This window comes from Curcuma longa, chromosome 13 (assembly GCF_044706935.1).
Source record: "Curcuma longa cultivar G26 ecotype Majalengka, Jawa Barat chromosome 13, ITB_CL_G26_1.1, whole genome shotgun sequence".
Taxonomy (NCBI): Eukaryota; Viridiplantae; Streptophyta; class Magnoliopsida; order Zingiberales; family Zingiberaceae; genus Curcuma; species Curcuma longa.
This window is the reverse complement of record NC_133873.1, coordinates 3869601-3896232: the sequence shown is the minus strand read 5'-3', so window position 1 is coordinate 3896232 and position 26632 is coordinate 3869601. Positions and strand designations below refer to the sequence as shown.

The 26632-nt window shown below is 38.0% G+C and overlaps 5 protein-coding genes across 5 annotated transcripts; 2 read left to right on the top strand and 3 right to left on the bottom strand.

Annotated features, from left to right (window-relative positions):
* The first annotated feature begins 1388 nt into the window (after positions 1-1388).
* On the top strand, positions 1389-3666 carry LOC141843901 (DAR GTPase 2, mitochondrial-like). The gene is made up of 5 exons (XM_074731924.1): positions 1389-1497; positions 1806-1881; positions 2413-2561; positions 2640-2815; positions 2945-3666. Exons 1-5 carry the CDS (start codon positions 1389-1391, stop codon positions 3194-3196), a joined length of 762 nt encoding a protein of 253 aa, XP_074588025.1. The 3' UTR covers positions 3197-3666.
* A 530-nt stretch (positions 3667-4196) lies between these two features.
* On the bottom strand, positions 4197-5951 carry LOC141843736 (E3 ubiquitin-protein ligase Os04g0590900-like). The gene has a single exon (XM_074731761.1). The coding sequence runs from the start codon at positions 5776-5778 to the stop codon at positions 4738-4740; it is 1041 nt and encodes a 346-aa protein (XP_074587862.1). The 5' UTR covers positions 5779-5951; the 3' UTR covers positions 4197-4737.
* A 3557-nt stretch (positions 5952-9508) lies between these two features.
* On the top strand, positions 9509-10583 carry LOC141844560 (protein TORNADO 2-like). The gene is made up of 2 exons (XM_074732597.1): positions 9509-10076; positions 10154-10583. Exons 1-2 carry the CDS (start codon positions 9579-9581, stop codon positions 10478-10480), a joined length of 825 nt encoding a protein of 274 aa, XP_074588698.1. The 5' UTR covers positions 9509-9578; the 3' UTR covers positions 10481-10583.
* Positions 10584-13934: 3351 nt separating this feature from the next.
* LOC141844177 (protein RGF1 INDUCIBLE TRANSCRIPTION FACTOR 1-like) lies at positions 13935-15163 on the bottom strand. The gene is made up of 4 exons (XM_074732208.1): positions 15009-15163; positions 14719-14919; positions 14400-14615; positions 13935-14317 (listed from the first exon to the last, which is right to left on the bottom strand). Exons 1-4 carry the CDS (start codon positions 15066-15068, stop codon positions 14123-14125), a joined length of 672 nt encoding a protein of 223 aa, XP_074588309.1. The 5' UTR covers positions 15069-15163; the 3' UTR covers positions 13935-14122.
* Positions 15164-16285: 1122 nt separating this feature from the next.
* On the bottom strand, positions 16286-21734 carry LOC141844126 (putative ADP-ribosylation factor GTPase-activating protein AGD8). The gene is made up of 7 exons (XM_074732132.1): positions 21600-21734; positions 21319-21437; positions 18551-18977; positions 18063-18320; positions 17543-17659; positions 16936-17034; positions 16286-16731 (listed from the first exon to the last, which is right to left on the bottom strand). The coding sequence occupies exons 1-7, from the start codon at positions 21666-21668 to the stop codon at positions 16624-16626; spliced, it is 1197 nt and encodes a 398-aa protein (XP_074588233.1). The 5' UTR covers positions 21669-21734; the 3' UTR covers positions 16286-16623.
* Between the last annotated feature and the right edge of the window lie 4898 nt (positions 21735-26632).

The window sequence follows — 26632 nt, the reverse complement described above, 5'->3', positions numbered from 1 at the left end:
ACCTATTTGAAGAGTGACACCTGGATAACGGTTCGACAATGCCAGGAGTATAAACTAACAACTGTCACCCCCTAATGTGATATCTCCATGCTTGCGGCAAGTCAACGATCGATGCCTCACTCGTGTGGTCACACACATGGCTTGCCTAAGGCTCATTTGATAGCCTAAGTGGGATTTTCACCTCCACGGTTATATAAAGCTCCGTAAAAGTAAGTGAAAGAATGATTTTCTTCTCTCACACAAATACTAATCTTCTCTATCTTTTTTGACTCCTTTCGCTTTCTTGCACACACCCGCAAGCTTCACATCTCGATCCAACACTTACTTGACCGTTGGAGGGGTCACTCTGGCAATGCCGATCACTGATTGACGAGCATAGGACATCGAAAGCAAACCCATCAAAAAACAGATATCATCGCAGATTTGAAGGAATAAAGAGAGAAGGATCTTAAGCGGGTAAGGAAGAACACCATCAAAATACAAAATAATAAGGATAAAGATGGTAATAAGAATAAAGATGACAACCCATATAAGAATAAAAAATTGAATTCAAATTACTGATTACAAATCATATTTAGACTACAATCTCAATCATATTTATTATTACCATGTTTATCATGATATATTACCTTAATTATTATTATATTTTCATATATTATTTTAGGAATATGTATAAATAGGTTTGTTAGCCTTGAAGCAATTATCTTCTCTTTACTTTTCTTTTTATTCTTTATTTTTATCTCTATCTATTTTTGTTGGAATATAATCAAAGTCTCACATTTAAAATATATGAAAAAATAATGTGTTTATAAGATGGAAGATATCTTGGTATGAGATTTTTTGAGTAAAGTCAAAAATAAAATCATGAGGGCTTAGTCCTAAAGTAGACAATATAATACCATTATGAAGATATGTTGATTCTATCGGTCTTAACAATTAGTATCAGAGTCATACCCTCAGGAATAAACGAAGGAGGTAGGGGAGATGGAGCCATATGGGGACTCTCAGGAATAAACAAAGAAGGTAGGGAGGCTCGGACCATGGGATGTTGGTAGGGGCTTCCATTGGTCTTTTATTTGAGGGAAGGATTGGTCCTTTGTTTGAGGGGAGGATTGGTATGAGACCTTTGGATAGAGCCCAAAAATAAAATAATGAGGACTTAGATCCAAAGTAGACAATATTCTTCATTGTGGAGATATATTTATTTCATCGGTCCTAACAATTTCAACATGGTATTAGATCACTTCTTCTTTTTTTTCCAACCACCATCAACCCACGGATTGCCACAAAGAATGCCCATCAATTTAAGCAAGTTGGACTCCAACAGATTTCTTTGCTATGTTTGATGAATCTGTCATCTTCCTTGTCAGCATCAGGACAATGAAGTGATGCAAAGGTCAGGACAGACGGTCATCGTCATTAGAACAGTCAGCACCATCCTCACCTTTGGCATCAGTTCTGCCACCGTCCTCGCCCTACGGAACTTCTTCTCGCAAGGTATGCAATGAATATTGTGCTTGCTCTTTCTCAACTCTGTCATCGCTTGCCCCGTCCTTGCCCAAATCCTCGCTAAGACCAAACTGCTCAACTCAAAGATTGGTCACATGTTCATCTCCGCCACCATGGCTAACAACGCCATCGTGTGGACCCTCTTCACCCTCACGCTTGACCTCTCGGAGTTGTTATCTCTCTAAATCACCCTCTTTGGGTTTGCCTTCATGAACTTCTGCTTCGTTTGTGTCTGACCGATGATGCGTCGGTTGCTATAGAGGATCCCAGATGGCCAACTAATCAATGACTTCTAGGTTTGCTTCCTTCTCAGCTTCATGATGCTCGCCATGGTGCTGACATAATCCATAAGCATCTTACTCCATCACTGAGGCATTCTTCGTAGGACTAGTGTTGATGATGCTAGTCTAGTTCCTCTGCCGTATGTTCATAGGTGGCACTTGGTGGGGACAAAACGATGTGGTTCTTCCTTGACATCGTAGTCAAATAAATCATTTCATTAATGAATATCACACCAAACATTTTCAAATTCGAGATTAAATAAGATCTTGAGTGCTTTAGGTAGCATCTATGTTGGTCCATATCAATCACAAGTTGACACTGTATACTTTTCAAGTATGCTGAGTAATTGAAATGCAACTCAAAAAACCCAAATAAAATAACTATATCCACATCCATCTAAACCGTTAACAAATTGAATGAGTAGATTGATTAATCAAGATAGTTGATATATCTTACCCTATATTCATGGTTCACCTAGTAGAGTCTAATCCAAGAAAATTCTAAGGTCAATATGTGGTTTAAATCTAAGGTCAATATGCGGTTTAAATCTAAGGTCAATCTCATTCAAGTTGCTAAAACAATGATAATAATGGTATGCCCTTGTTTTTTTCTTTCATGTAGACCTTATGATATTAGTTTCCATTTTCAACAATTTGAAACATGGTCTTTACAGTTTGGAAGCCATCCCAACCTCTACGTATTGGATACACCTGGTATTCTTCGACCTGAAATTGCTCACTATCATTCAGGCGCTAAACTAGCCTTGACAGGTTTGAAGCTGCCTGAACTTCTATCTTGTTTTCTGTTCCTTGCTGGATCAGTACATTTCTTATCTCTCTCCACAACAGGAGCTATCAAGGATAATCTATTGGATGAGCATGAACTCGCTCGGTATTTTCTGGCTATTCTAAACTTGTCTGAAGAATACAAACGATGGGCAACGCCGAAGGATACTACAGATAGCATGCCTGGTAGCTTAGAGAAACATAGAAGAAAGGGGCAATATGCTTCAGATTTTACACAGGTCAGCAGATCCAAAGTTTATCATAAAATCAGGAGCATATTAATATATGTTACTTTCATCCCTCTACTTTTGTTTCGCATGGTTGTGTTCGTCCAACATGCAGAACTTGACGATTAGGATTCTGTGCAGGATTTCATTGTCAAAGATGTTCGTCAAACCCTTTTCGATTGCATATCATCGTTTGAGGGAGGTTTGGAAAATGAATGTGACATGGAGAGATTGATCGAATCTCAGATTAAAGCATTGCAAGAGCCTCTTAAAGTTTCTCTAGAGTCAAGTGCGCACAGACATAGCACAGTTGCTACAAAATTACTAAAGCTTTATAGAACTGGAAGACTTGGCCATTACACCTTAGATCTTGTAGATAGTTCAGTTCAGTAGGATCATACTTACTCTTCGCGCAGGTACAGCATCATATTGAGACTGTGTTGTCTAGTAAAATGATCTAGAGGTGCTTCGGCACAAGATGCCTAAATGACCTAGTAGTCTTATTCCGAAGATGCCTAAATGATGTCCCAAAATTTACTCCCCATAGTACAGCACAAGCAAGCAAATGGCAGGAAACACGATGAGCGTCAATATGAGCGGAATCAAGGCATCAGACTCTAATTCTCTGGCCACGGTAAACCTGCACGAAGAAGATAAATCACGGTATCGAGCAACCTCTTAGGTGGGAGGAATTAATTTTTCAAAAGTATGTATATGTGGGAATTCGAATTTTATTTCATGTTGTAAATCTATCACTCGAGTACTAACTCAGCTACTTTGTGGGGGTGTGCATGAGTATGCACAAGAAACTATACAAATGATTGTACAAAGACAACATTGCTATTACCAAAATGCTCATCTTATATTGTCTTTAAAATTATTACATGGAAGGATTTCTAAATAGGATCAAGACATTGGAGGATCATGATCCGTCATTTCATCAGTTTCACATGATCGGTTAAGGAAGAGGATATTTTTTTTGACTTCAAACTCCAACTCTATTTCTGCTCAAGGTGGAGTGTGTCACTTTAGCGGTCCCACACGATCGGTTTCACGATTATCTGTGAGGAGGTAAATCGAGAAACTACAGTTGATCATGACGCAGGAGAGTATTATCTGGCTTTGTCAAGATTTGAATCCTTGTTCTCTTCTGTAATTCTGTTGTATCGTAATCAACTCAGCTATGTTTCGGGAGCTCGAACTCTAATTCTAGGACTATAATATAGTATGATGATAAAAGATGAGATGAATCTCATTTTTAAAAAAATTTGGAAATCAAACCGGTTGAATTTTTTTCTCAAACATGAAATAATGTGCTTTTGATGATAACCAAAGGAGCACCTTTTTCATTTTTTTTATCAATACTAATAATTTGAGAAAAAGAAAAACACACACACACACTCTATGATTAGCTCTTCTTCTGGGGCGACGTCTCAACCTACACCACCTACTGATCAAAAGATTTGTCATCATCTTCCTCCGTTCGCCATTCTCCAAACCTTATCTTGATTTTTTTTAATCCACCTTCTTTGAATCACTTGCCAACTCTCCTTCCTCCTCCAACCTAAATCGACAACGACACTCTCCCAACCTCCAATTCTCGGTTACAGTACAGTCTTCTAAACCACCCTCCCTTTCGCAAAAGATCCATTTGCCAGTTGCGTCAATGGCGTCGTCCCTGCAGATTTGTCAAACCCACCGAAAGCTGACTCGTGGCCCTGAAGAAAAGACTCCAATGGCGATGGCGACGAGGAGAACTTTGGCTTGCTCTGTTTCTTTGTTGAATTATTAGCAATAGAAAGAAAGAAAGAAAGAAAGAACTGGAAAAAAAGAGACACTTGTTGAATTCTTTCGGATTGGATTCTTTTGCCTGGGAAAAATTCTTTAGGGATTCATGAATTCAACCAAGTAATTCGAGAATTATTAAGTTGGAATTAGCAGAATCTGCCACTGGGGAGCGATCTGCTCGCGGCGCCATGCGGTGCTCTGTTTCGGCGGCCGTCGTTACCGTGCGCCGACGTGCTGGTGCCAGCGGCCGCGGCCGACGACGCCTCGTCCTCCGTTCGCATCTGCAGGACGTCTGCGATTGAAACCTTGTCTTGGTTCGACGCGTTTTCAGTCGAGAACGATCGCCTTATCGGTCGCCGATCATTTTCTTCTTCCTCCTCCTCGTCGTCGTCCTCCCTGATATCGACTTTGCTGTGCCGGCTCTGCTCGGCCGTAATTTGGGGCGCGTGCTTTCCAAGCTCCCGCCTTTCTTCTTCTTGCACTCTCTCCTCCACGACTATCGCCATCTCGTCACTTCCCGGCGCCTCCAGGACCACCCGTTCCGCCGTCGCAGCCACCGGAGGCTGCGGCGGCGGCGGCGGCGGCGGATGTAGGGGAATGTTAATACTGGCTCGGCAGAGCGGACAGTTGGAGTGCGACCGCAACCACGTATCGATGCACTGGAGATGGAAGGCGTGGCCGCACTTGGGCAGCAGCCGCAGGCTCTCCTCCTCCCGGAACTCGCTGAGGCAAACGGAGCAATCGGCACTCTGCACCACGCCGTCCCCCCGCCGGTACTTGTGCACCGCGATCTTTCTTATCAACGCCTCGTCGACGCCGTTCGCCGGCGAGTCCTGTGGCCACCCGGCCTCGCTGCGGCGCGGCCGTCCGCCGGGGAGATCGAGGCTGTTGCCGGCGGCCCCCGGGGGGTTGAGCCACCGGCGCACCGACCGGAAGCCTCCACAGTACTTGGACACGACGGTGTAGTAGCAGATGAGGAGGAGGGCGCCAGCGAGCACGCCGATGATGGCGATGACCAGGGGGGAGAAGGTGACGCCGGAGCCGTCGTCGGAGAACTCCGAGGGCGGAGGCGGCGGGAAGATGACGTAGCACCACTGCGGGCAGTAGATGCTGCAGAAGCCCATGGAGCAGTCCCTCGTCGGCACGTAGGGCACCCAGGTCTGCTGGTTGTCGCCGGCGGCGGCCATGAATGCAATCACAGAGAGCAGAGAAGCTCCCTGCTCCCCGATTGCTGCAAAATACTACTCCCTGAGCAGAAAAAGGCAGTGGTTGAATCAAAAGAACTACCTTTTTAGAGAAAATCGAGATAAATTATCAAGATCTTGCTGTTGTTTTGCGAGAAAGAAGGAATCCAATTGGCTTGGCATCAAAGCAAAGTAGGGAGGAAGAGGCAGCTGAGCAACTTTATCTACCATCTCCCTTCTTTCCTGTGCCAATTGTCTATATACGTGGGAAATGCTGGTTGGTCGACTAAGGTATCCCCTGTTTTGCTTAAACACCATTAAGAGTTGGTGGCCGTGACATTTTATCAAACAAATTTAAGAGTGTTTTTTTTTTACTAAATATTAAAAAAAGATGCATTATGCTTTATATTTTTACCAAGCTACTTTGCTATTTCTCGAAAATACTATTTCATCCCATCAATTGTTGTGAATAGTTAAAAAAAATCAATTTTATAATAAATGGGTATTATTATGCTTTTAATATTCTTTTTATTATTTTTTTGAGCATGTTGTTGATCACTTTTGATATAAAAAATTAATGATAGTTGTTACGATTTCATTAAATCAATTAAAATCATATTCAACAAATATTCCATGAGATCAATAATTTAAGTAAACAATTAAGATTAAACTAAAGGGGGTAAACAACAAACATTTGGAAAAAAAAGATAGTTGGTAAGAGAGGTTTCTCTCAATTTTTTTTCCTATTAGATATCCAATTTACATCAACTAATTTTAAAATAGACGGTACAGTCTTATATTTTATCCATTAAGTAAATTTAAAAAGTGATCACTAATTATTCAAATGTTGCATAGGTCATGGATTTTAAATCTTAATTATTTTATCCATCAAGTAAATTTAAAAATGACAAAGAAAGTAGGCAATAGAGAAGAAGATGGCTTGATGCATCATGCAAGTTTTATCAAAAGAAGATATTTCTCTTTTAAATTTTTATCAAATAGTGCTCTTTGGATAATTTAAATTTTAAAATACTTTTCTATGATTCATTTTGAAGTAGCTTTGACCAAAATTTCATTTTGGAGTAAATTTGATCTCATTTTAGTTGAAGTTGCTCTACGTACTTAATTAAGAATAATTTTGATTCAGTTTTGATCAAAATTGTTTTAAGGTGATGTAATTTTGATTAAAATTAAGAGAAGCTAGTATTTTAGATATTAAATTATGGATGAAATATTTATTTTTGATTTTTTTTTTTAAAGTATACTTTTTAATAAGAGGTGCTCTTTTGATCTCACACGAGAAAAATATTCTTTTGAATGAACCCACTACACCGTAGCTTGGGAGACAATTAGAAGCTTTTTCAGTCACCATCTTGAAGTATTTTTAATTTAATTTTGATCACAACTATTATATTTTAAACTAAAATAATTTTGATCAAAACTGTTCTAAAAGGATATAGATCAAAGCCGTACGTGAAATAAATTTAGAAGGCCATTAGAATAAAACATCTATTTTTAATAATTTTTCTAAAAAGAAATATTTTTTAACGGTAGTAATTAAAAATGTCCTCCTTTTAATTTTCTGTCGGAAAAATATTTCCTTAACTGCACAAAAAATAGTTTTCTCATAGATGATTTTTGTTTTTGGAAAATATTCTGCACAAAATTAATTAACTGGAAGAGGTAGATATGAGGAGAAAGAGGCACATGTAGTCGATGAGCGAGAGACACGAAAGAAAGAGAAAGTGCATGGGTCAAGGAGGAATAAATTAAAGCTAAGGGGAAGAAGATAAAGCTAATTAAGGCCGCCATCTTCGACCACAAAAAGCCAATCCCACCCCCGGACTACCACGCGGGGGAAGAGTTCCGTAGTTTATTAGATATCTATTAATCATTAATTATGATAATTTTAAGATGTTGGTTGCAAAGCGATGTATTATTCATACTTTTGAATTTATTTGAATGGTCGATGATGAAATTTTTTCTTTTTTCAAATTGGAGATCTGAATTAAAAAAGAAAAAAAAATTCTTCTTTACATAGGTAGAAGTGACTCTCCATGAGACAGTGTCTAATATAGTCCACCAATCTGCAACTAACAATAGTACTATAGTAAAAAATAAAATTCGTCATTCTAATAGTTTTACATGGTCAGTCTCACGATCATCTATGAGGAAATAAATCGAGAAGTTGTAATTGATCACTACAGAAATGGCATTATCACGACTTCGTCGAAATTCAATCCTTATCTATTGTAATATATCTATCCAACTATAATCAACTTAAGGCTTTAGGCATAGGCTATTAAGGCCTATGCCTAGGGCCCTAAATTTAATTATTATATATATTTTTTATATATTAATTATTATATATATATATATATATATAAAGAGAATAAAAAATTATTAAAATATTTTTATTGGATTTTAGAAAGATTTTGCATGATCATTTGATTTTGTAGAGATTTGGCATGATTCCAATATATTTAATACTATTTAATTTTCAAAACTCTAATTTACTAGTTTCTTTATATTCCTCTCCTTCCTTCCTTATTAACCTAACAACCTATTTTACTCAACTTCAAATATTTTACTTATTTGATAGCTTGTTTTCTCTCCTCAAAACATTTTCGAGATCATCACAAGGGGTGCAAGGAGAGGAAGAATCATAATAAAAAGTCTTTGTTACAGATTTTTTGATGATGTTAAGACCTAAAGGTATCGCCTTCCTCATTTCCCTGTCAAATTAAATTCTTTTTATAATGCATGGATAGCTTATAGAATATTACTTACCATACCTGTTAGTGTAGCTTCAGCAGAAAGAAATTTTTTAAAATTAAAATTAATAAAATCTTATTTACGTTCAACTATGTCTCAAAAAAGATTAAATAATTTAGCAATGTTATCAATTGAAAAAAAATATTATTATTAAAACTTGAATATGAAAATTTAATTAATAATTTTGCATCTTAAAAAACTAGAAAATTTATTTTTATATAAAAAATTTATTGAAATTCCCTTAGGGCCTCTAGGAGGCTTGAGCCGCCCCTGAACTCAACCATTCCCACTATAGCTAGCTGTAGATTCCACAGTTCTTCAGCAAAAAGTGGAATCCATCATCCTAGTGGTCTCACACGATCAGCTTTACGATCATTTATGAGAAAGTAAATCGGGAAACTGCAGTTGATCACGATGAAAGAGGGTATTGCCTTAACTATGATGGAGCAAAGTATTATCTCGACTTCATCGAGATTTGACCCGAAAGATTCCACAACTCAGAGTCTGAGAGTTGGGTATTGATTCTGGACGAATTGCGAGACTTTGGACATGGAATATATTCCATTCCTCTGTTCCAGCACTGCACTGCAGTGCAGGGAGTAGTCGAAAGCTGGCAGCGCAGGAGACCTAAAAGCTACTCTCACAATGCTAACTTCTGTATACGTCTCTCACTTTGTTGATGTGTTCGATCGATCGAGCTATCCAAAAGCAATCACTTACAGCTAGCTAATCTTCTTTACGGGACATCGAAACACTCTTAATTTAATATCCAAGCTTGAGACAGGAATGGAACAAACAGCTCATTAAGATTCAAAGAGCCAAAAGGAATTCTTTTCATCACCTTTACGCTTTAGCATCAGCCATGGCTGCATGCCCATGCCCGGCTGCTAAAGAGAAGAAGAAGAAGAATTCTTCATGGAAACAGAACCTTCAAGCCAAGCTATCTTCCTCCCTTCCCTTCGCCACAAGAAACCGCCGCCGATTCTTAATTAATCCAACTCAACCTCTCACCTCCCCCATCGACAATAATGGCTCTCGACCACACGCTCCTCGCCGCCATCAACTTCCTCTCCGTCCTGCTCGCCGTCCCCGTCATCGTCGTCGGCGCCTGGCTCGCCGGACAGACACCCGACTCCTGCGTCCAACTCCTCCAGTGGCCCGTCCTCGTCCTCGGTATCGCCCTCCTCGTCGTCGCCCTCGCCGGCGTCGTCGGCGCCTTCTGGCGCATCCCGCGTCTCCTCCTCCTCCACCTCGCCGCCATGCTCCTCCTCATTCTCGCTCTCGCGGGGCTCGTGATCTTCATCTACGCCGTCACCGCCAACGGCTCGGCCCATCCGGCCACCAACAGGGCCTACTCGGAGTACGAGCTGGAGGACTACTCCGGCTGGCTCCGGCGGAGAGTGGAGGGGCGGCACAGGTGGGAGCGCATCCGCCGGTGCTTGAGCTCCACCAGCGCGTGCGCGGATTTGAACCAGACGTATCGGTCGGCCGAGGATTTCTTCGCCGCGAGGCTCACGCCCCTGCAGGTACTCAAATATTCCGACCATCACCGAACGACGATATCTACTTAACATGGTTGATATAAGACTTTGCGCGCGCGCAGTCCGGGTGCTGCAAGCCGCCGACGGCGTGCGGGTACACGTTCGTGAACCCGACGTACTGGATCAGCCCCATCAGCGCGCTCGCCGGCGTCGACTGCGCGCTGTGGAGCAACGACCAGACGGCGCTCTGCTACGCCTGCTCGTCCTGCAAGGCCGGGTTGCTGGCCGACCTGCGCAGGGAGTGGAGGAAGGCGGACGTGGTGCTGGTGATCACGCTGGTCGCGCTCGTCTTCGTCTACGCCATGGCCTGCTTCGCTTACCGCAGCGCGAAGACCGATCAACTTTTCCGGAGGTACAAGCAAGGTGACGGCGGCCGCCAAATGCATTGACTGTGCAGACAAGCTAACTGATTCATTAATGGCATTATTATAATTTTATTTTAATAAAATAATTAGATTTATGCATTTTAAAAATATTAGATTTGGATTTTTATGCGTGTGGTCTAAATTGAAAGATATTAATTATCAAGGCAGAGGGAGAGGAAATGTCATATTTCTTTTTATTTTCGACTAAATGTAAAATATAGTAAATTAAGTAATGTATCATTGATCATTGGGCAATTTTTTTAAAAAAAATACTCTGTTTTATTAGAATCTTAGTATAATAATTATAATCTCGTTATGTAATAGCTATGATAATAATATAAAATTAAACAGTGTTAATCATAAATGAACTATCTCTATATAATAATTAAGTATATGTTATAATATAATATTGATGATAATAATTATGAATTATATATAACTGCTATACTGTTACTGCTGGTGTTGATCGTTTATAATAATTATGAATTATAACTATTAGAAAAACTTGGAACAAGAGTATTTTAAAAATAAATATGGGTTGAGATGGAATGAATGTTATTTTGATATAAAAAAAATCTTGTCATGATTACAATAAAAAGGGGGCATGTCTTTTTATTTTGGTTTGTGATCATTTATCATTAGAGTCGTTAATTTAGATCGAATCTATTAGATTAATCTATCCTATTAAATAATTTAAATAAATTTAATTAAAATTTTATCAATCTATTTTAAGATGGATTCAGATAGATCGATCCACCTAAATTCACGACACATGTGGGTCGGTCCGCGACGGACTTGAGTTGCCCCACGGATTGATAAAACTTATTAATTTTTTCTTCAAAATTTAAAATTAAAATAAAAAATTCAATGAATTAATGGACTTGATTCATCTAAATCCTAATCCAAAATTAAAAATTTCAACTTGATTCATTTAAACTATAATCTCAATTTAAAATTTTTATTATTTTTAATATTTTTTAAATTTTTTGACAGACCTCATAAGTTGGACTGTCTAATCTGCAACTCATCTTGGGTTAAATTGGATTAGAAATTTTTTAATCTGCTAAGTTGATGATCAGTCTGTTCTATTCTGTCATATCATAAATTTTTAATAAATTAACCTACTCTATTATGGATTTGACTTATACAATAGCTCTATTTATGACGTGGGAAATCATCATTTGGCTCCAGACCCACTTATTTGTTGAGTTTTCCAATTACAAAAAAAAAATGATAATCCCAGTAGCCACATCTCTGGGGTGGCCAATGATATTCGGTTCCACGGAGTTTCCCACCGACCACCAGGATAAATCGAGAAGCGCATACGGCGATCAATCCAGATGCCCAGCATCCTTTGATTGCGTTCCCTATTTGGAGAAAAATTCCTATAAATACAGATGCCCAGCATCCTTTGATTGCGTTCCCTATTTGGAGAAAAATTCCTATAAATGCGCCGTAGCTGGAGATCGAATCGTGGGTCACTAGGTTACAATTCGGATGTCCTACCATTGCACCATTGCCCCGGGGACGAATTTTCCAATTACAAACAGAAGTAAATACGTGATTGCAAGGTAACTAATAGATAGTTGACATGTGCCAATCAGATCACTTTAACACTTTAACATCTTATTTAGGAAAAAAAACAATAAAAAGCTCACCCCTTCTTCTTCTTATTATTTTTTTTTTCAAAAAAAAATATATATATATATCTAAATGACGTTCAAGTTTACTTGTCATCTTTAAAATAATCTTATTTTAATATTATTATATCAGCTACAATTGTACTAACTGTAATGTATATAAATAAAGATGCTTTAATTAATTTAGATATAAATCATTATAAAAATACTATTATATTAAAATATTCCTTATCACTTAATTAAAATTACCTCAAAGTTAACAAAATCACTTCAACTTAATTATATCCACTCAAAACTACCGCAACTTAATTATAATTACTACACTACGTTGTAACAGCTGTAGTATAGCTACTATAATAATGTAAAATATTTTTTTATGAAAATAACAAAGAAGAGGTGTTGTCTTCCATTATTTTTTATAACCTAGATGTTCAATTCTTACTTCCACATACGATTTTTTATCGATCTCCAAGAGTAAATCACGGAAGCACAACGTTAAGTCATCGACAATCGACCCTCGCAATCTTCATCGTCCTAATAAAACCCTCTAATGTCAAATCGATACTCTACTCGTGAAGACAAACTTATGGACTTTTTTCGTTCATGGGTGCTTTGGCCTACGAACGTCAAATTCAAAATTTTCATTAAATTCATCATCAATACATGTCCTAGTAGATGATTGAACCGCGATACCATGAGAATCTCTGTTAAGCCTTAATGGCTGCACTATTTATCCTTCTATTTTGTTTCAATTATACGTGGAGAGAGAAACGAAGAGGGAAAAAAATCACTAAATGCATTATTTATTTATGTTTGACCGGTTAAGATGAAGACTCACCTTTGTCATTCACGAGCACCATCTTCTATTGTTTGTGGCAAGAGAGGCAAATTAGACATTTCTATAAAATTTCTCTCTTTTTTATTTTTTTTAAATTTAGATATTTAATTTTTACGATTCGATTAATTCTGAAAGTGATCGACTCGATCTCACAAAGGAAATGCAGATGAGTACTGACGGATAGTCTAACATCATAAATTTTTTAAACTTCTCATACATAATGCGTTCTGAATGAGATTTGAATTCTCATTGTCTACAAAATTTATTCTATCTTTTATCATCGCGTAGTAATCCCGAGAACTTCTACACAATTTCTATCCTCCCTTATAAAAGTAAACACTTTTCAAAATGTGTACTCATTGAGCTTTAGAAGAGCTTAAAAGAATATCTATCTCTTGCACTTATTTATGCGGCTGTCCCACACCCATCTCGAAAGTCATCCATAGAATTATACAAGTGGGAATTAGATGCCTCTCCCTCCTACTCAGCCTATCACTTTGCCACATCAAAAGAAAAGGGAAGAAGGTCATCATCCTCTCAATTTATGCGATCTCTCAATTTACAAACTTTATTGTGGGTCCACCCCAACACCTGCCCTGCCCTGCCCTGCCCTGCCTGTGGGGCATTTCCACAAACACTAGTTGGGCGCTTACGCTTCTTCAAAGGCATGTGCTGTCCCCCTCCCTCCTCCGTACGGGCATTTGCATAATCACGTGTCGTCTTTACAAACAACGTAAATTTTTTAAGAAAAAAAATATGAACGGCTGAGATTAAATCCGCCGGCGAATCTAATTCTCGTTGACACAGAATCTATCGACCGCGAGCTACGTGGCTTAACAGCGAACGGCCAATCACTCGTCGGCCGTCGGGAGGCAGAAGGCTCGACGGCGATGGTCAACCGACGATGGCAAATGCATGCCGTGTGTTCGACGCATTGCCGCAGTGGGAAATAGATCAAAATCACATAGGTTTCTGCAAACTCGAACGAGCAAGTCCGGGAACGAAGCAGAAGATCAGCAGTTTATTACACGTCATTGATCACGAGGTATCGTGATCGGACCCAGAAAATGGCAGTCCTCCATCGTGATCCTCTTCTCCGGCTCCGTAAATGAAGATGAACTGAGCGCAGTTGACCTTGTGTTTGAATATATCCAGAATGCAGTCGAGCAGTGTTTGTAATTTGGTGCTTTAGTAGTCGAAGATGAGGCTGCCGAAGGGAGCTCTGTGGGGGATGCCCTTCCTCCTCTGGGCGGACGGCGGCGAGGCTGAGGGGGTGAAGCTTTGCGTCCTCGCGCTCTCGAGGCTGGAGCTCGCGAATGAGTCGTCGGATCCCGACGCCGTCGGTTGCCTCTCGAGTGGTGACTTCTTGCCGGTGCCGGCAACCTTAAGGAAGCATTTCGTCGAACAGTTGGTGGGCGAGAGGTGGATGAGATAATGAGGGTTTGGAATTGGGGAAAAAGAGGACCTTGCAGCCGAGGGAGCAGAAGCAGAAGGAGTCGAGGAGGCTCCGGTCGCAGGCCTCGCAGGCGTTGCCGACGCCCTTGCCTGGCCTAGGTTGGGGACGCTCGTTGAGGAAGACGATCCGAGCGCTGTTGATGATGTAGGTCTGCACGCCGGCGATGTCGAGCACCTTCTGGATCTCCGACACCCGGATCACGTCGTGGTACGATGACCGCCGAATCTGCATCATCATCGTCAATCCATCACCGCGCCGTCGTCGGAATCATAAATCGAAGTACCGAACGCGAAGGAAGGAAGAAATGAGGGAATATCCCTCTCCGAACCTGGATCGTGTGGTGGTCGCGGTGGCGGTGGGCGAGGCACAGAGAGCAGAGGGCGCCGTCGGCGCAGTCGAGGCAGAACATGTTGCACTCCCTCCGGTGCGCGTCGGCATGGAGCGCGCATTGCCCGAAGAACCGGACGGCCAGCAGCCGCCGCAGCCACTGGGGCCACCGCCCCGCCGCTTCCTCCGGCCAACCTCCTCCCTGTTCCCAATCCAAAAAAAAAATCCAATTTTTCTAGTTCGAATCAAAGAAAACAAAAAAAAAAATTCAATCTTTGACAGAAGCCTCACCATGACTGGCTTGTTCTTGAGATTGAGCTCTTTCAGAGAGGATTCCTGGTCCACCACCATTTTCGATTCTGCTAATTCTCCACCGATCGAAACAGAGTTGGCGACAAGTGGTTTGGAAGCGAAAAAGCTTTGGCCTTGAGGGAGAAGAAGTGGAAGAGGGGTTTGAATTCTTATCGAGATGACAGGGATCCTCCATTCTTATCCCTTCTCTACCTTCTCTTCTCTATGGACTATGGTTTAGTTGTTTATTGCTAATGCACGCCAATTTACTCCCTTTAATTTACTTTTTACTAAATCGATAAGATCAGTGTGTTCAGTCAATTCATTAGAAAAACAAAGCTCCAATGATATGATACATTGATAAAATAATCATAAGAATTAATAAAAATATTAACTGAGTCTTTAAGTGGACATAAATTATATTTTAAATTATCATTTTAAATTTGTGGATTCAATATAACAATGACTTTATGGATTTCACTCTAAAAATACTTGTGTATCTATTTTAGGTTTTCAGATGATGTCTCATTTTATGTTAGATTGAAGATAATATATAAAAAATAAGGCTGATGCATGATTTGCTAAATAACAGCATGTTATGTTTTAATAAAACAATTAAAAAACAAAAAAGATGAAATTCAACCTGATATAAAATATTCAACTCCATTACTGAATTCATTGTCTCATTTTACAATAAAAATTATTTAATGCTTAATCATTAACTAGTTGTATTAGGTATCATCATTATAATACTTGATCATTAACTAGTTGTATTGGCATCTTTGTGAGTAAACCAGCTCACATGACCTCTACTTAATCTGCTCATGATCCTTGCTGTCATAAGCAATAACGACTTTGGAAACAGAGCAGGAATTTTTCAAATTGACCAATCTATTATTTGTTTAATCTAAGTATTCAATTTTAATTAATCCAACTTTATCTAAGTTTCTCATTAGATATCAAAGTAAATCTGAAAGTGTATCATTATTATTATTTTTTTGGAAGAAGAGAAGTTTGGAGCTGGTACAAGTAGCATATTGTATTGTGTAGATCAACCATTCATCAGCCAAGAGGTTGTGCATGTGGAATGGTTGGTCAGACCGGAAAATGTTTGTTAAGTTCGCCAACAGGATTAGTTGAAAGTCGTTAACTGGCTGAACCAACAAATTCATATTCAAAAGCTTTGCCAAGGGTAAATATTATCTGTTGATCATGTATTTGCACCAAAATGGTAAATATTATTCCTTTTCCCTGAAAAATTTGCCCTTTTTTTCATAATCTCTGAAGCAACCGCTTCCTTAACAAATAAAAACTAACTGCATTCTTGAATAATTACACAACTAGTTGAAACAAATGAACTTCTTCAGGGATCTGTTTTGCCGAGTTCACAAGTAGACGTCCTGAGATCAGCAGACATACATGGGTTTGTTCAAGATGGTTGTGATATATGTTAACCAGGTCCAAATACATCACGAGCAGTTTGAAAAACTATCCAAGTTTATTTATACGACTCGGATAAGAACAAAAAAAAATGCAAAGATTAAAGCTTTTGGGAATTTCTATGGCAAACACAGCGAATCTGCTAACGTTGGAGTTGTAGGTTCGATGTGTTAGCTCAAAGGATCCTGTTCTGGAAGTCGTTGATGAGACCCGAAGCTAAGCATGTCAACTTCCTCCCTGTCTCACCAGCAATGCTCTTGAGAGAGGTTATATCTTGGGATGCCTAGAAAAGCAAATCATATTGAAAAAAAAAAAGCTTATTTGCTTAAAACACACAACTATGAAAAATTTGACAGTATATTGTGGAAATTCTCATCAGTTAAATGTTTGTAGAAGAAATGTATAACAAGGCAGCATGAAACTTGATGGTTCCTTGCGAGCTGAATGCTACCCAATCAACTTATAATAAACATTATCAAGAAGGTACCTGGAATGAGATTCTGTTAATGAGATCTGAAGCAGTCAGGTCAACTGTAGAATTATTTGCATGACCAAACAGATCAGCACTAGAAATGGATGCAGACCCCTATACAAAGCATATAAACCAAATGAGAGTGCTTGTAAGCTTATGATGCTTAAACTAACCATATTAAGGATTAGATTTGTGGGCATAATAACTAAACAAAATCAAAGATTAAGACAAATTAAGACATTAAGGGAGAGATGTTAGCTATTTGCTAGACTGCGTACATTATGAGAAAGGATCTCCAAATCATATTACTTTTCAGTGGATTAATATACAATATGCAGCAAATCTTGATTCCCAAACATCTCAGAAATCTGATGGACAGTACTGAAAAAGCATTAACAAGGCATCCGGAATAAAATGACAAACAAAGCACTATTAAATCAACTGCTTAAAGGAACTCTGTAGGTCAGAGACATGAAGATTTAATTGACTCTATGAACAGCCATTATGCCAACAGCATACAATTGTACAAGCGTAAGCTATAATACAAGTGCAAGAAGTCATTTTTATGATCCACTTAGCATCCCTTAGTGCTGTTTTTTTTTATGATAATGAAGTAACATACCGAGAATTTCTCCAGGGAAATTTGAGCCTCATTGTTGTTTTGATCACCAAAGAATTGGGCTGATGATATTGATTTTGCATTTGAGAATTTCTGCCTTGCCACATCACTTTCTTCAATCTGATCAGCATGATAATTAAAACAAGCTTCATATGCAAGATGTTGAGTAAATATCAGCATACACTTGAATCTAGAAATTGAGAAAAGATGGTGAATATTCTATATTTGATTTCCAATAGCTAATCTCTTTAACGAATTTATATATTGTTCGTTCAAACTCCTTGAAGGGGAGCCTTGGTGCAACAGTAAAATTGCTATCATGTGACCTTGAGGTGAGTTTGAGTCTCGTAAATCAATCTCTTGTAAAATGCAAAATAAGAGTCTCTACCCCGGGATAAAAGTCACCGTCTGGTTAAGTAACCCTTACATAAAATAAATTATAGAATTCACAAATCACTACCAAGACAAGGTTGAATAGATTCGATTCAACCAAAGCAAGTGAATAAAGTCGTAACCATAATACCTGCACTTTTGATGATGAGGTAGATTTCTTCTGAAATCCACTGTCCATTCCATAATCTTCAAAGAAACTAGAAGATTTTGGTGGAGTAACATGACTCAGAACTTGAGGGCCACTAGAACTGCTCTCAGCAGAAAGTGTGTTCTCCACATATTCAAACCGAGAGGGAAATGACTGACCACTTGTCCTCGAATTAGCAGAGACTGGTGCAGATACAGGTGCAGGTTCTTCAGGCTTTTGGTCATAAAGATTTTCATTTGGCTGCAGTCAACAGATTACAACAGTTAGGACACCACCATTATACCCCAAAAGCATGTTTCAACTACAGTTGAATCTCATGCAAAGTAAAGATGGAATACTCAATGATTCTTTATTAAAAACAAAAGAATAAGCAAAATTAAAGTAAGAATAAAGATAAGATCAATACTCACGGCAAGGACAAAAGATTAGAGAAGTTAGTGGTCAACTAAAGGATTGAGGTTAATGTTTACCTTTGTTGTAAGCTTCCGTACACCAAGACCCCCAGTCTTCTTTGCACCAATGGGCTTCTTGACAGAACTAATAACAGCAGAACGGATTGGAGCTTTAGGCGAGCGAGGAATTTCAGGTTCAATTGTCTGATCTGTAGCCTTATTCTGTGAATCTACAAGGTTAAGTTCAGGAAGTCCATTCAAGATATTTGGTGTCTGAGATGCTGAAACAGGTGAAGAAGGTAAACTAGTATCCTCTGCAAAGCTCTTAGCAACCTCCTTTGAAAGCAACTGCCGATACAATTCAGCTGCTCTTGATGTATATTTGGCTTCAATCTTGCCATCATCTGTCCAGCCATGCTGTTTAAAGAAAGTTTGTGCACGGTTGTTGCCTCCAAAAGCCATGGTCTTCAGTTGATCAGGAGCCCAAGAGTCCAAGTTTGTAGATCTATTCATGATCATTGAAGCTATATAAAATTTCGTACATTCATATTTGAAACAATCCACACAGGATTTAACACAAACGTTCAAAGACATAGTAACATATTTCACCCACAATGAACGGATACTATCCAAATGCCCACACCATCATGCCCAAAAATATTGAAGGCAGAACGTAAAGGGGGGAAAGCAAATTCTGAGAACCTTGTACATACAGGCAGATTTCATCGTGTTTACCAGAATGATAAGTATTACACGTCAAAATAACCAAATAAAAAGAATTAGATAAATTAGATATATTATATTCAAGAAACACAAGATAGTTGTTATGGTGGAATTTAGAAGAAAAAAAAAAACTTAGTAACTATATCAATATGACATGCTTGTTACTGGTTTTAGAGTTACTGGAGCATAACAAATAATTCTCAATAACTAGTCTTCATCTTTAACTAGGAGCGAAAACGAGCTAAGACGAACTTGAGCCTGTTGAAACTTGTTTATTTCCTTTATCAAGCTGGTTCCTGCTTTTTATTGAAATTCTTATCAAGCATGTCAATAGTAATTCTTATTGAGTCTGCTTTTTTTTTCTTATTGATATATATATATATATATATATATATATATATATATATATATATATATATATATATATATATATATATATATAATAAAATGAATAATTTGTTATTAGTATTCAATTCATCCTCTAGATAAATTGATTAAAAGATTAATTGATTTTATTATTTATTTTCAATTATTGTCAATAGTAATTGTTAAATTAATGATATTATTATTCCTAGTATTAATCAAATAGACAGTTTTAACTCTTTTTATCAAAACTAATTAAACATTAATTGGTACCTAATATACAACAAATAATATTATGATTTCTAACATTACTCAACTAAATTTTATTGAATAACTACAGAATTATTTATTTATAATTATCTATTGATTAAATTTATTTAATGTGATATTTTTAGAGCACTGAAATAATATTGATATTATTATTGTTAGTCAAATATTTTATCACACCATTTACCTATTATCAAATTTATTACTTATTAATAACAAATTTATTATATATATTGATTAATAGATAATATGTAATATGTAAAATTTTTGATACTATACTTAAAATGAAAATAAATTACATGCGTACACATTATCAGCACTCAATCTTGTTATTATCTAATAATTAATACTATTTAGCATTTTACCTAGAAAATAGCCTAACACTATTAAACTATTAACTGTTAATTAAATTACTGTAATGATATATTATCACAGTAATGAAATATTCCTTCCTCCTCCAAGTAGAAACCAGAGTGTTTTCCTCCTAGTGAACACATGTATCCATTGTCCTTCCCCTGATCAAAGATGGAATATCTTCTCCTGGGTGCTCCCTCTTATCTTGGAGACCAAAAACTAAACCTTCTCTTCCTTCGCTTCCTCTTCTATCAAAGCTGGATCTTCTTTTCTTCTCAGATGTGAAACAATGAAATCAAAGGTACATCCCTGGTTCTCCTCTTTCTTTTCTTGTTCCCAAACAAGATCTCAGAGATAAATATGCTGATTTTGAGAAGAAAAAAAATCTCATTGATTCAATCAATTTACATCAAAATCTTGCAAATCCTGACCATGATTTCATTTTATGACAACCCTCAGACACATGCCTGAGATATGGCTAAAATCAAATCAGCTCTTGCCAATCCCAATCCAACTCGACCAATCTATATGGGGATCAACCAAGTTTGACATCCATGTCTTGTGATCATCCTATATTTGTTAAGCTAAAAAAGAAAAATTTTATAAGACCAAAATATGACCTATCATATTTTACAAATCAATGTTCAACAGGTGAAAACAATACGTACAAAAAGTTAGCATAGGTAATATGAGAATGCATGAATATATAAGGTTATTGGAAAATGTAAAATTAAATATACTGCTATCTGAGAACCACAATCTGGTAGCTTCAATATATAGGGAAAAAAATGAATATCTTCAAAGATGGCATATTCTATAGTTACATTAGTTGAATCAATTAGACGTAAGAGAGGCCAGATAAAATTGTTCTTGGCACAACATAGATGATTTAAAACTCAAATAGAGTTCATTGGAGAGATAAGATATGTGTCACCTCCTCCCAAATAGTTGGGAGTAGCATCGTTTGATGATGATGTTAGATGATGATGACGAAAGTAAATTAGTACTATCACATTATGAGATGGTTTAATCCTAAACAAAACAAGCCCGACACCGATCTAAAATTCCAATAGTGTAAAACCAACACATCAAGCCTGTTCCTTCGTAACAAAAATACAACAACGAATTCGTCTCCATACCTCACGAAGCTGATGTGTACGCCGAGACTGCGGTGAACGGCGGAGCAATCGAGGCAGAGAAAGATTCCGTACGTCACCGACGCCCACGTCGGGTTCTTCGCGTTGCAATCAAAACACATCTAGTGAAACAAATATAAACACGCATCAGAGTCAACGAGATCTGGAGCCTTAGGTAGAGGTCCCTCCAGATCCGTTCGGTTTCCGTTCAGAATCGCAAGGAAATCGATATAAAACGCGACGTAAGGGAATCAACGGCGAGGAGAGAGAAGGGACAGGCGTACCTTGTTCTCGGGCTTCGATTTGAGCTTCCTAAACACAGTGTTCCTGTCGGCAAAGCCATCGGAAGCCATCGGCGAGGGAGAGCACGAAGGAGAGCACGAACTGTGTCGGTTCAAATCGTCACCAAATTTAGAGAGAAGAAGCGAAGGGTAAAGCGAGAGAGAGAGAGAGAGAGGAGACGGCAGATCGGTTTGTTTTTGGAAAAATTTAATTTTACGCGACCCTTTTTCACCTCTATTGTCAAAGTTTAAAACTCATAGAATTTTAAATTATTTATATTTGAGATAGATTACATGAAAAATATAATATGATATTTAACATGACACACTCATTGTGGATCCTATATCTATATAGTAAAATTACAAAGGAATTGATGATCGCTAGCATACAATCATGCAAGGATAATGCATAAAACTAATGCGTGTAAAATGACCAATCTATGTGAGTAAAGAAACAGTATATCACTACATATATGTAATATGACAAGTAAATAAGTAGTAGGTAGAGAGACATACAATATGACTATGTAGTAGCATATCAGGGCAGTGGTAAAAGACATGAAAATTACTAATAGCACTAGCAGAAATCATACATATCAAAAAGACATATCTAAAAGATAAGTCGAGATATCCACCTTCCGAATATAGTCGGTGTCCGAAAAGAAAACCCTCTGTCCAAATGTCCAGTAGCAAATCAATGTCTTGTACCCATTTTCCTTGGTTATCAGCTTTGTAGAATTTAGTGAAAACCGTTTAAAACCATATCTCTATAAATTAAATCAAATATAAAGCTTTCCTATTCAATTCTACCTTGTGACATTTTAAATATCCTATTTAAGCTTCCCATGCCAACTTTAACATAACACATTCATAGTGGATCCTATATCTATACAGTAAAACTCACATCCATGCAGTTGAGTGTGTTATGTTAAATTTTATGTTACATTTTTCAAATAGCGTATCATTTTTCTTTCATATATTTATTATATTATTATGTTGCCCCATAAAATAGCAACGCTGATGTTCTCTGTCAAGGGTTAAATATAAAGAAAAATGATATGCTATATAAAATATGTAACATGAAATTCAACATGACATACTCAATTGTATGGATGTGGATCCCATTGCATGATAGAGTAGTGATAGAGAACATGAAAGTGTAGCAGGAAATTGTAGCATGACATACGTGGCAGTCCACGTATGTCATGCCACGAGAGCCCGCTGCCGATTAGGACGAAGAAAAACCTAAAGCCTTCCTCTCTCGCTCGCCGAACTTTTTCCATGCCCGAAGCCTTTTCCTTCTTCCTCCTCCTCCTCTGCTTCCGTTCTTCCTCCTCTTCTGCGCCTTTTCCTTCTTCCTCCTCCTCCTCTACTTCCGCCAGCCAAGTTCTTCCTCCTCTTCTGCGCCTCTCCGCCCTTTTCCTTCTTCCTCCTCTTCCTCTGCTTCCGCCGGCCAAGTCCTTCTCCTCTGCGACCGCCGCCCCATCTTCCTTCCTCTGCGCCGCATCTTCCTTCCTCAGCCTCTCCGCCGCATCTTCCTTCTTCCTTCTCTGTGACCGCCGCCGCATCTTCCTTCTTCCTCCTCCTCTGCGCTGCATCTTCCTTCCTCAGTCTCTCCGCCGCATCTTCCCTCTGTGACCGCCACCGCCGCATCTACTTTCCTCCTCCTCTCCGCCACCGCCGCATCTACTTGATTTGCAGCAAAAGTCTTCACTGTTCACTACTGAAAGAACAGGTAAGAAGTGATATTTGGTAATGAACATGATTGTGCCTCGATTCTTTCATATCATTCATCTCAATCGATAGCGGTTGGTTTTTGATGGATTTGTGGTCTTGAGCAAACAGGTAATTTCTACCATGTTTATGTTTGTGGTTTACCTTGTGAAGATGAATCTGATTGTCATCTGGAAGTGGATAGTGATGGTTTCTATGTTTGTGGACATGATGCATATGAACAGGTTTTCACTTCTGTGAAACATGCAAAGGTTTTAGCCTGCACTTGGAGTGCAGATCGGGGTCTTTTGATTTGTGATGTCTGGACTGAGTTAATTAATTTTATTAATGCTTATTAATAGGTGTATGTCATCTTTAAGGAAATGAATTAATAATTTTTTTGCATTTTGAAATAGAAGTTAGACATGCCCATGCTATTACAGAACTTTGAGCTAGTGTTAGGTTGTTCTATTGCTTGTTTTCAGTATAATCTTTAAATTCTTTTATTTTGTGTATACCATGATATCTGCCATAGGATGTCGGCTCATTATTGTATGTTAATATTGTGATGATGCAAATTGATTCATATATTATTGAAGTTTGAGTTTTTTAGTGATGTTTGGAGTTTGTAATTTATAAGGTATGTTTGTCCTTGCAGGTTAAAAATGCCTAAGTACTACACCACTAATACACCGAAATGCAGATGTGGACGAATGGCGAAAATCATCACCTCATGGACTGTTGATAACCCAGGCAGGAGATTTGCTATATGCTCACTATTTGAGGTAGGAAAAAGTTAACATTATTTGTCAATTTTTTGTGTGCAAAACATGGACATTTAATCTCATAAATAACTTGGAATTGCAGAATGAAGGGGGGGTGTGGTTTCTGGGCATGGGTTGATGAAGAGATGTGTAGTAGATCAACACAAGTAATACCAGGATTGCTAAGAAGAATAACCAAATTGGAGGATGATGCTAGAACTACAGAGAATGTAATGAAGGAGTTAGAGGCTAATGCCAAAAGTGTAGAGGATACCATGAAGGAGTTGAAGATCCAAAATTGCAAGTTACTCTTTGAATTGGATAAAACAAAGAAAAGAAATCGACAACTACTTGTGGTGATGATGTGTTTGATAATGTGGATTGTCACACGTGTAGCTTTCTATTCAGATGAATATAACTGAATTTAATTTATTATATTTCACAAACTTGTAGTTGGAGTTATAATTGTTTTTGCTTGGAACATTAAAAGTGGCAAAGTATGCTTGGAAAGCTATAAATGCCTAAGTTGTATTACTTTTGATGCTTAAGTTGTCATATTAGACCTCTCGTACATTTTACTTGCATATTAGACCTCTTTTCCTTTTTCACTGTTCCAAGTTTATAATTGTTAGCATCGTACATTTTACTTGCATATTAGACATCTTTAGCAAAAGGAATCAGCACAACCACCATCTGAGTGCAATTGTGTACATCACAAGTGATAAAGCGCACAACACATCTACTTCTGAAGTATTGATAGAGAAAAAAGAAACATGAAGAGTATTCAATTTTGATGCCTCAGATTGCCTAACAATGATCCAATTCCCAACAGAACATGATAAAACACAGAATTGTGTTGGCATTCATTCTTTAATGATATACCTTCACCATTTCTTAGCCTTCACTGCCTGATAGCCCAACTGACTTGTAGACAACACAATCAAGATGTATACAATGTCAACTAGATTAAAAGAGCATTCATGAAGTATTGCCTCACTTTTCTGTATTCAATGAGAAGCATCTCAAGTAAACAGAGAATCTAACAATACCAGAAGACTCCCTATGGATCAAGGTATAGAGGGAACAAACGACAACAATCATAGAATGCAAATATGCTGCTGGAAACCCAAGCTACCAGTTTGACCCGAAGAATTTAAAAATATATATATATATAATGGATCCTGAAGTTTCAATTGTTGATATTATAAATGTGCATCGATTTGAACCTTGATTTTCTCAATTTGGCCCCTAAAGCTATACAGAAATTTAACCTCATCAAAGCCAAATTGACTGAAATGATTCAAACGTAAAGAACACTAAATTAGGAGTTAACTTAGGAGGCACCGACTTGTATTCTACCAGTATGTCAAATGAAGTGTAGTTATCAGTGCACTGAAAGTTAATACTAGAAGACTTTGCAAATACAATAATTGAACAAGGAATAAACTGCAGGATTAAGCTGTTCGCAAATGTAAATTAAAAGCAACAAAAGCAGGCACAAAAGAGAACTGAAGTTGCATCCCGACGCAAGGCAAGCATGCCGGCTTCAACACAAACTGCTTTAAGTTGTGCTCCATTAAAATCATCTGTTGATCTTGCCAGCTCTTCAAAGTTCACATTAGGGTGGACATTCATCTTCCTTGAATGGATCTAAATTTAAAAGACATTGTCAACATGGAGTTGACCACTTCCAGATAAGATAATCTTAGCTTAAGCAGAATGATTTGATTTATTGGAACTTTGTGAATTTATTGGAACTTTGCTGAAGACATCACTGAAGACATATAAAGGGCTTGTTCCCTTGTCACCGTAGACAAAGAACTGAAAACCTTTTTTCTCCAACTCAACTAATGAAGAACTTGTCATCTCTGTATCCTGCATCCAGAAAAGAGAAATAGTAACTACATATGCAGCACAGAGATACTAAGTATCTGAATGAATAGAAGATAGAGTAATGAGGTATGCATGCAAACAAAATTTACCTAATCATGCATGCAAACAAAATTTCCACCAGCAGTACAAGTCATGAATAGAAGATAGAGTAATGAGGCATATTCTAAGTATCTGAACTCCAGAGTAGGATTTCCATTCTCTAATTAGTTAACTACAACACACATTTCCATGCAATTAAACACTACTTTTGGTGGACTTTCCTACAAAATTTTCAGTGGTCACCTCTATGACAGTTCTTGACATCCTGCAGAATATTCAACAATACGCCAGTCAGTCCAGTTAAGAAATCAATAAATCTTCAATCTTCTAGCACCCAATTCCCATCAAGATTGAACAATCTGGATCGATTTGGTCAATTGACAAATTAAAAATCAGATATTATTGATTTTTCCAAATCAGAGTCCTTTATGTTCCTAGTAGCCAATGACAACAGAGGTGAAAGCCATGAAGGCATGAGGTTTAAAAAGAATACACACATACTGCAGACATAATCAACAGACTTTGCAAAATGTCTCAATTCTAGTAGAGGTGTCACTAACCTGCCTTGGCACTAAGATAAATGACTGTTTACCTTCATTGCCTGATCTGTACAATGCTCCTGCAGAG

Bases quoted from the DNA above. Each gene is read 5' to 3' on its own strand.
- LOC141844177 (XM_074732208.1), bottom strand. From the start codon at position 15,068: ATGGTGGTGGACCAGGAATCCTCTCTGAAAGAGCTCAATCTCAAGAAC. The intron at 14,616-14,718 runs GTTCGGAGAGGG...ATGATGATGCAG, and splicing joins GCGACCACCACACGATCCAG to ATTCGGCGGTCATCGTACCA. The intron at 14,318-14,399 runs GTCCTCTTTTTC...TGCTTCCTTAAG, and splicing joins TCTGCTCCCTCGGCTGCAAG to GTTGCCGGCACCGGCAAGAA.
- LOC141843736 (XM_074731761.1), bottom strand. From the start codon at position 5,778: ATGGCCGCCGCCGGCGACAACCAGCAGACCTGGGTGCCCTACGTGCCG.
- LOC141844126 (XM_074732132.1), bottom strand. From the start codon at position 21,668: ATGGCTTCCGATGGCTTTGCCGACAGGAACACTGTGTTTAGGAAGCTC. The intron at 18,978-21,318 runs GTATGGAGACGA...GATCATGAATAG, and splicing joins GTACACATCAGCTTCGTGAG to ATCTACAAACTTGGACTCTT. The intron at 16,732-16,935 runs GTACCTTCTTGA...TTGCTTTTCTAG, and splicing joins TTAACAGAATCTCATTCCAG to GCATCCCAAGATATAACCTC.
- LOC141844560 (XM_074732597.1), top strand. From the start codon at position 9,579: ATGGCTCTCGACCACACGCTCCTCGCCGCCATCAACTTCCTCTCCGTC. The intron at 10,077-10,153 runs GTACTCAAATAT...GCGCGCGCGCAG, and splicing joins CGAGGCTCACGCCCCTGCAG to TCCGGGTGCTGCAAGCCGCC.
- LOC141843901 (XM_074731924.1), top strand. From the start codon at position 1,389: ATGCAAAGGTCAGGACAGACGGTCATCGTCATTAGAACAGTCAGCACC. The intron at 1,882-2,412 runs GCATTCTTCGTA...TCTTTCATGTAG, and splicing joins CATCTTACTCCATCACTGAG to ACCTTATGATATTAGTTTCC. The intron at 2,816-2,944 runs GTCAGCAGATCC...GATTCTGTGCAG, and splicing joins ATGCTTCAGATTTTACACAG to GATTTCATTGTCAAAGATGT.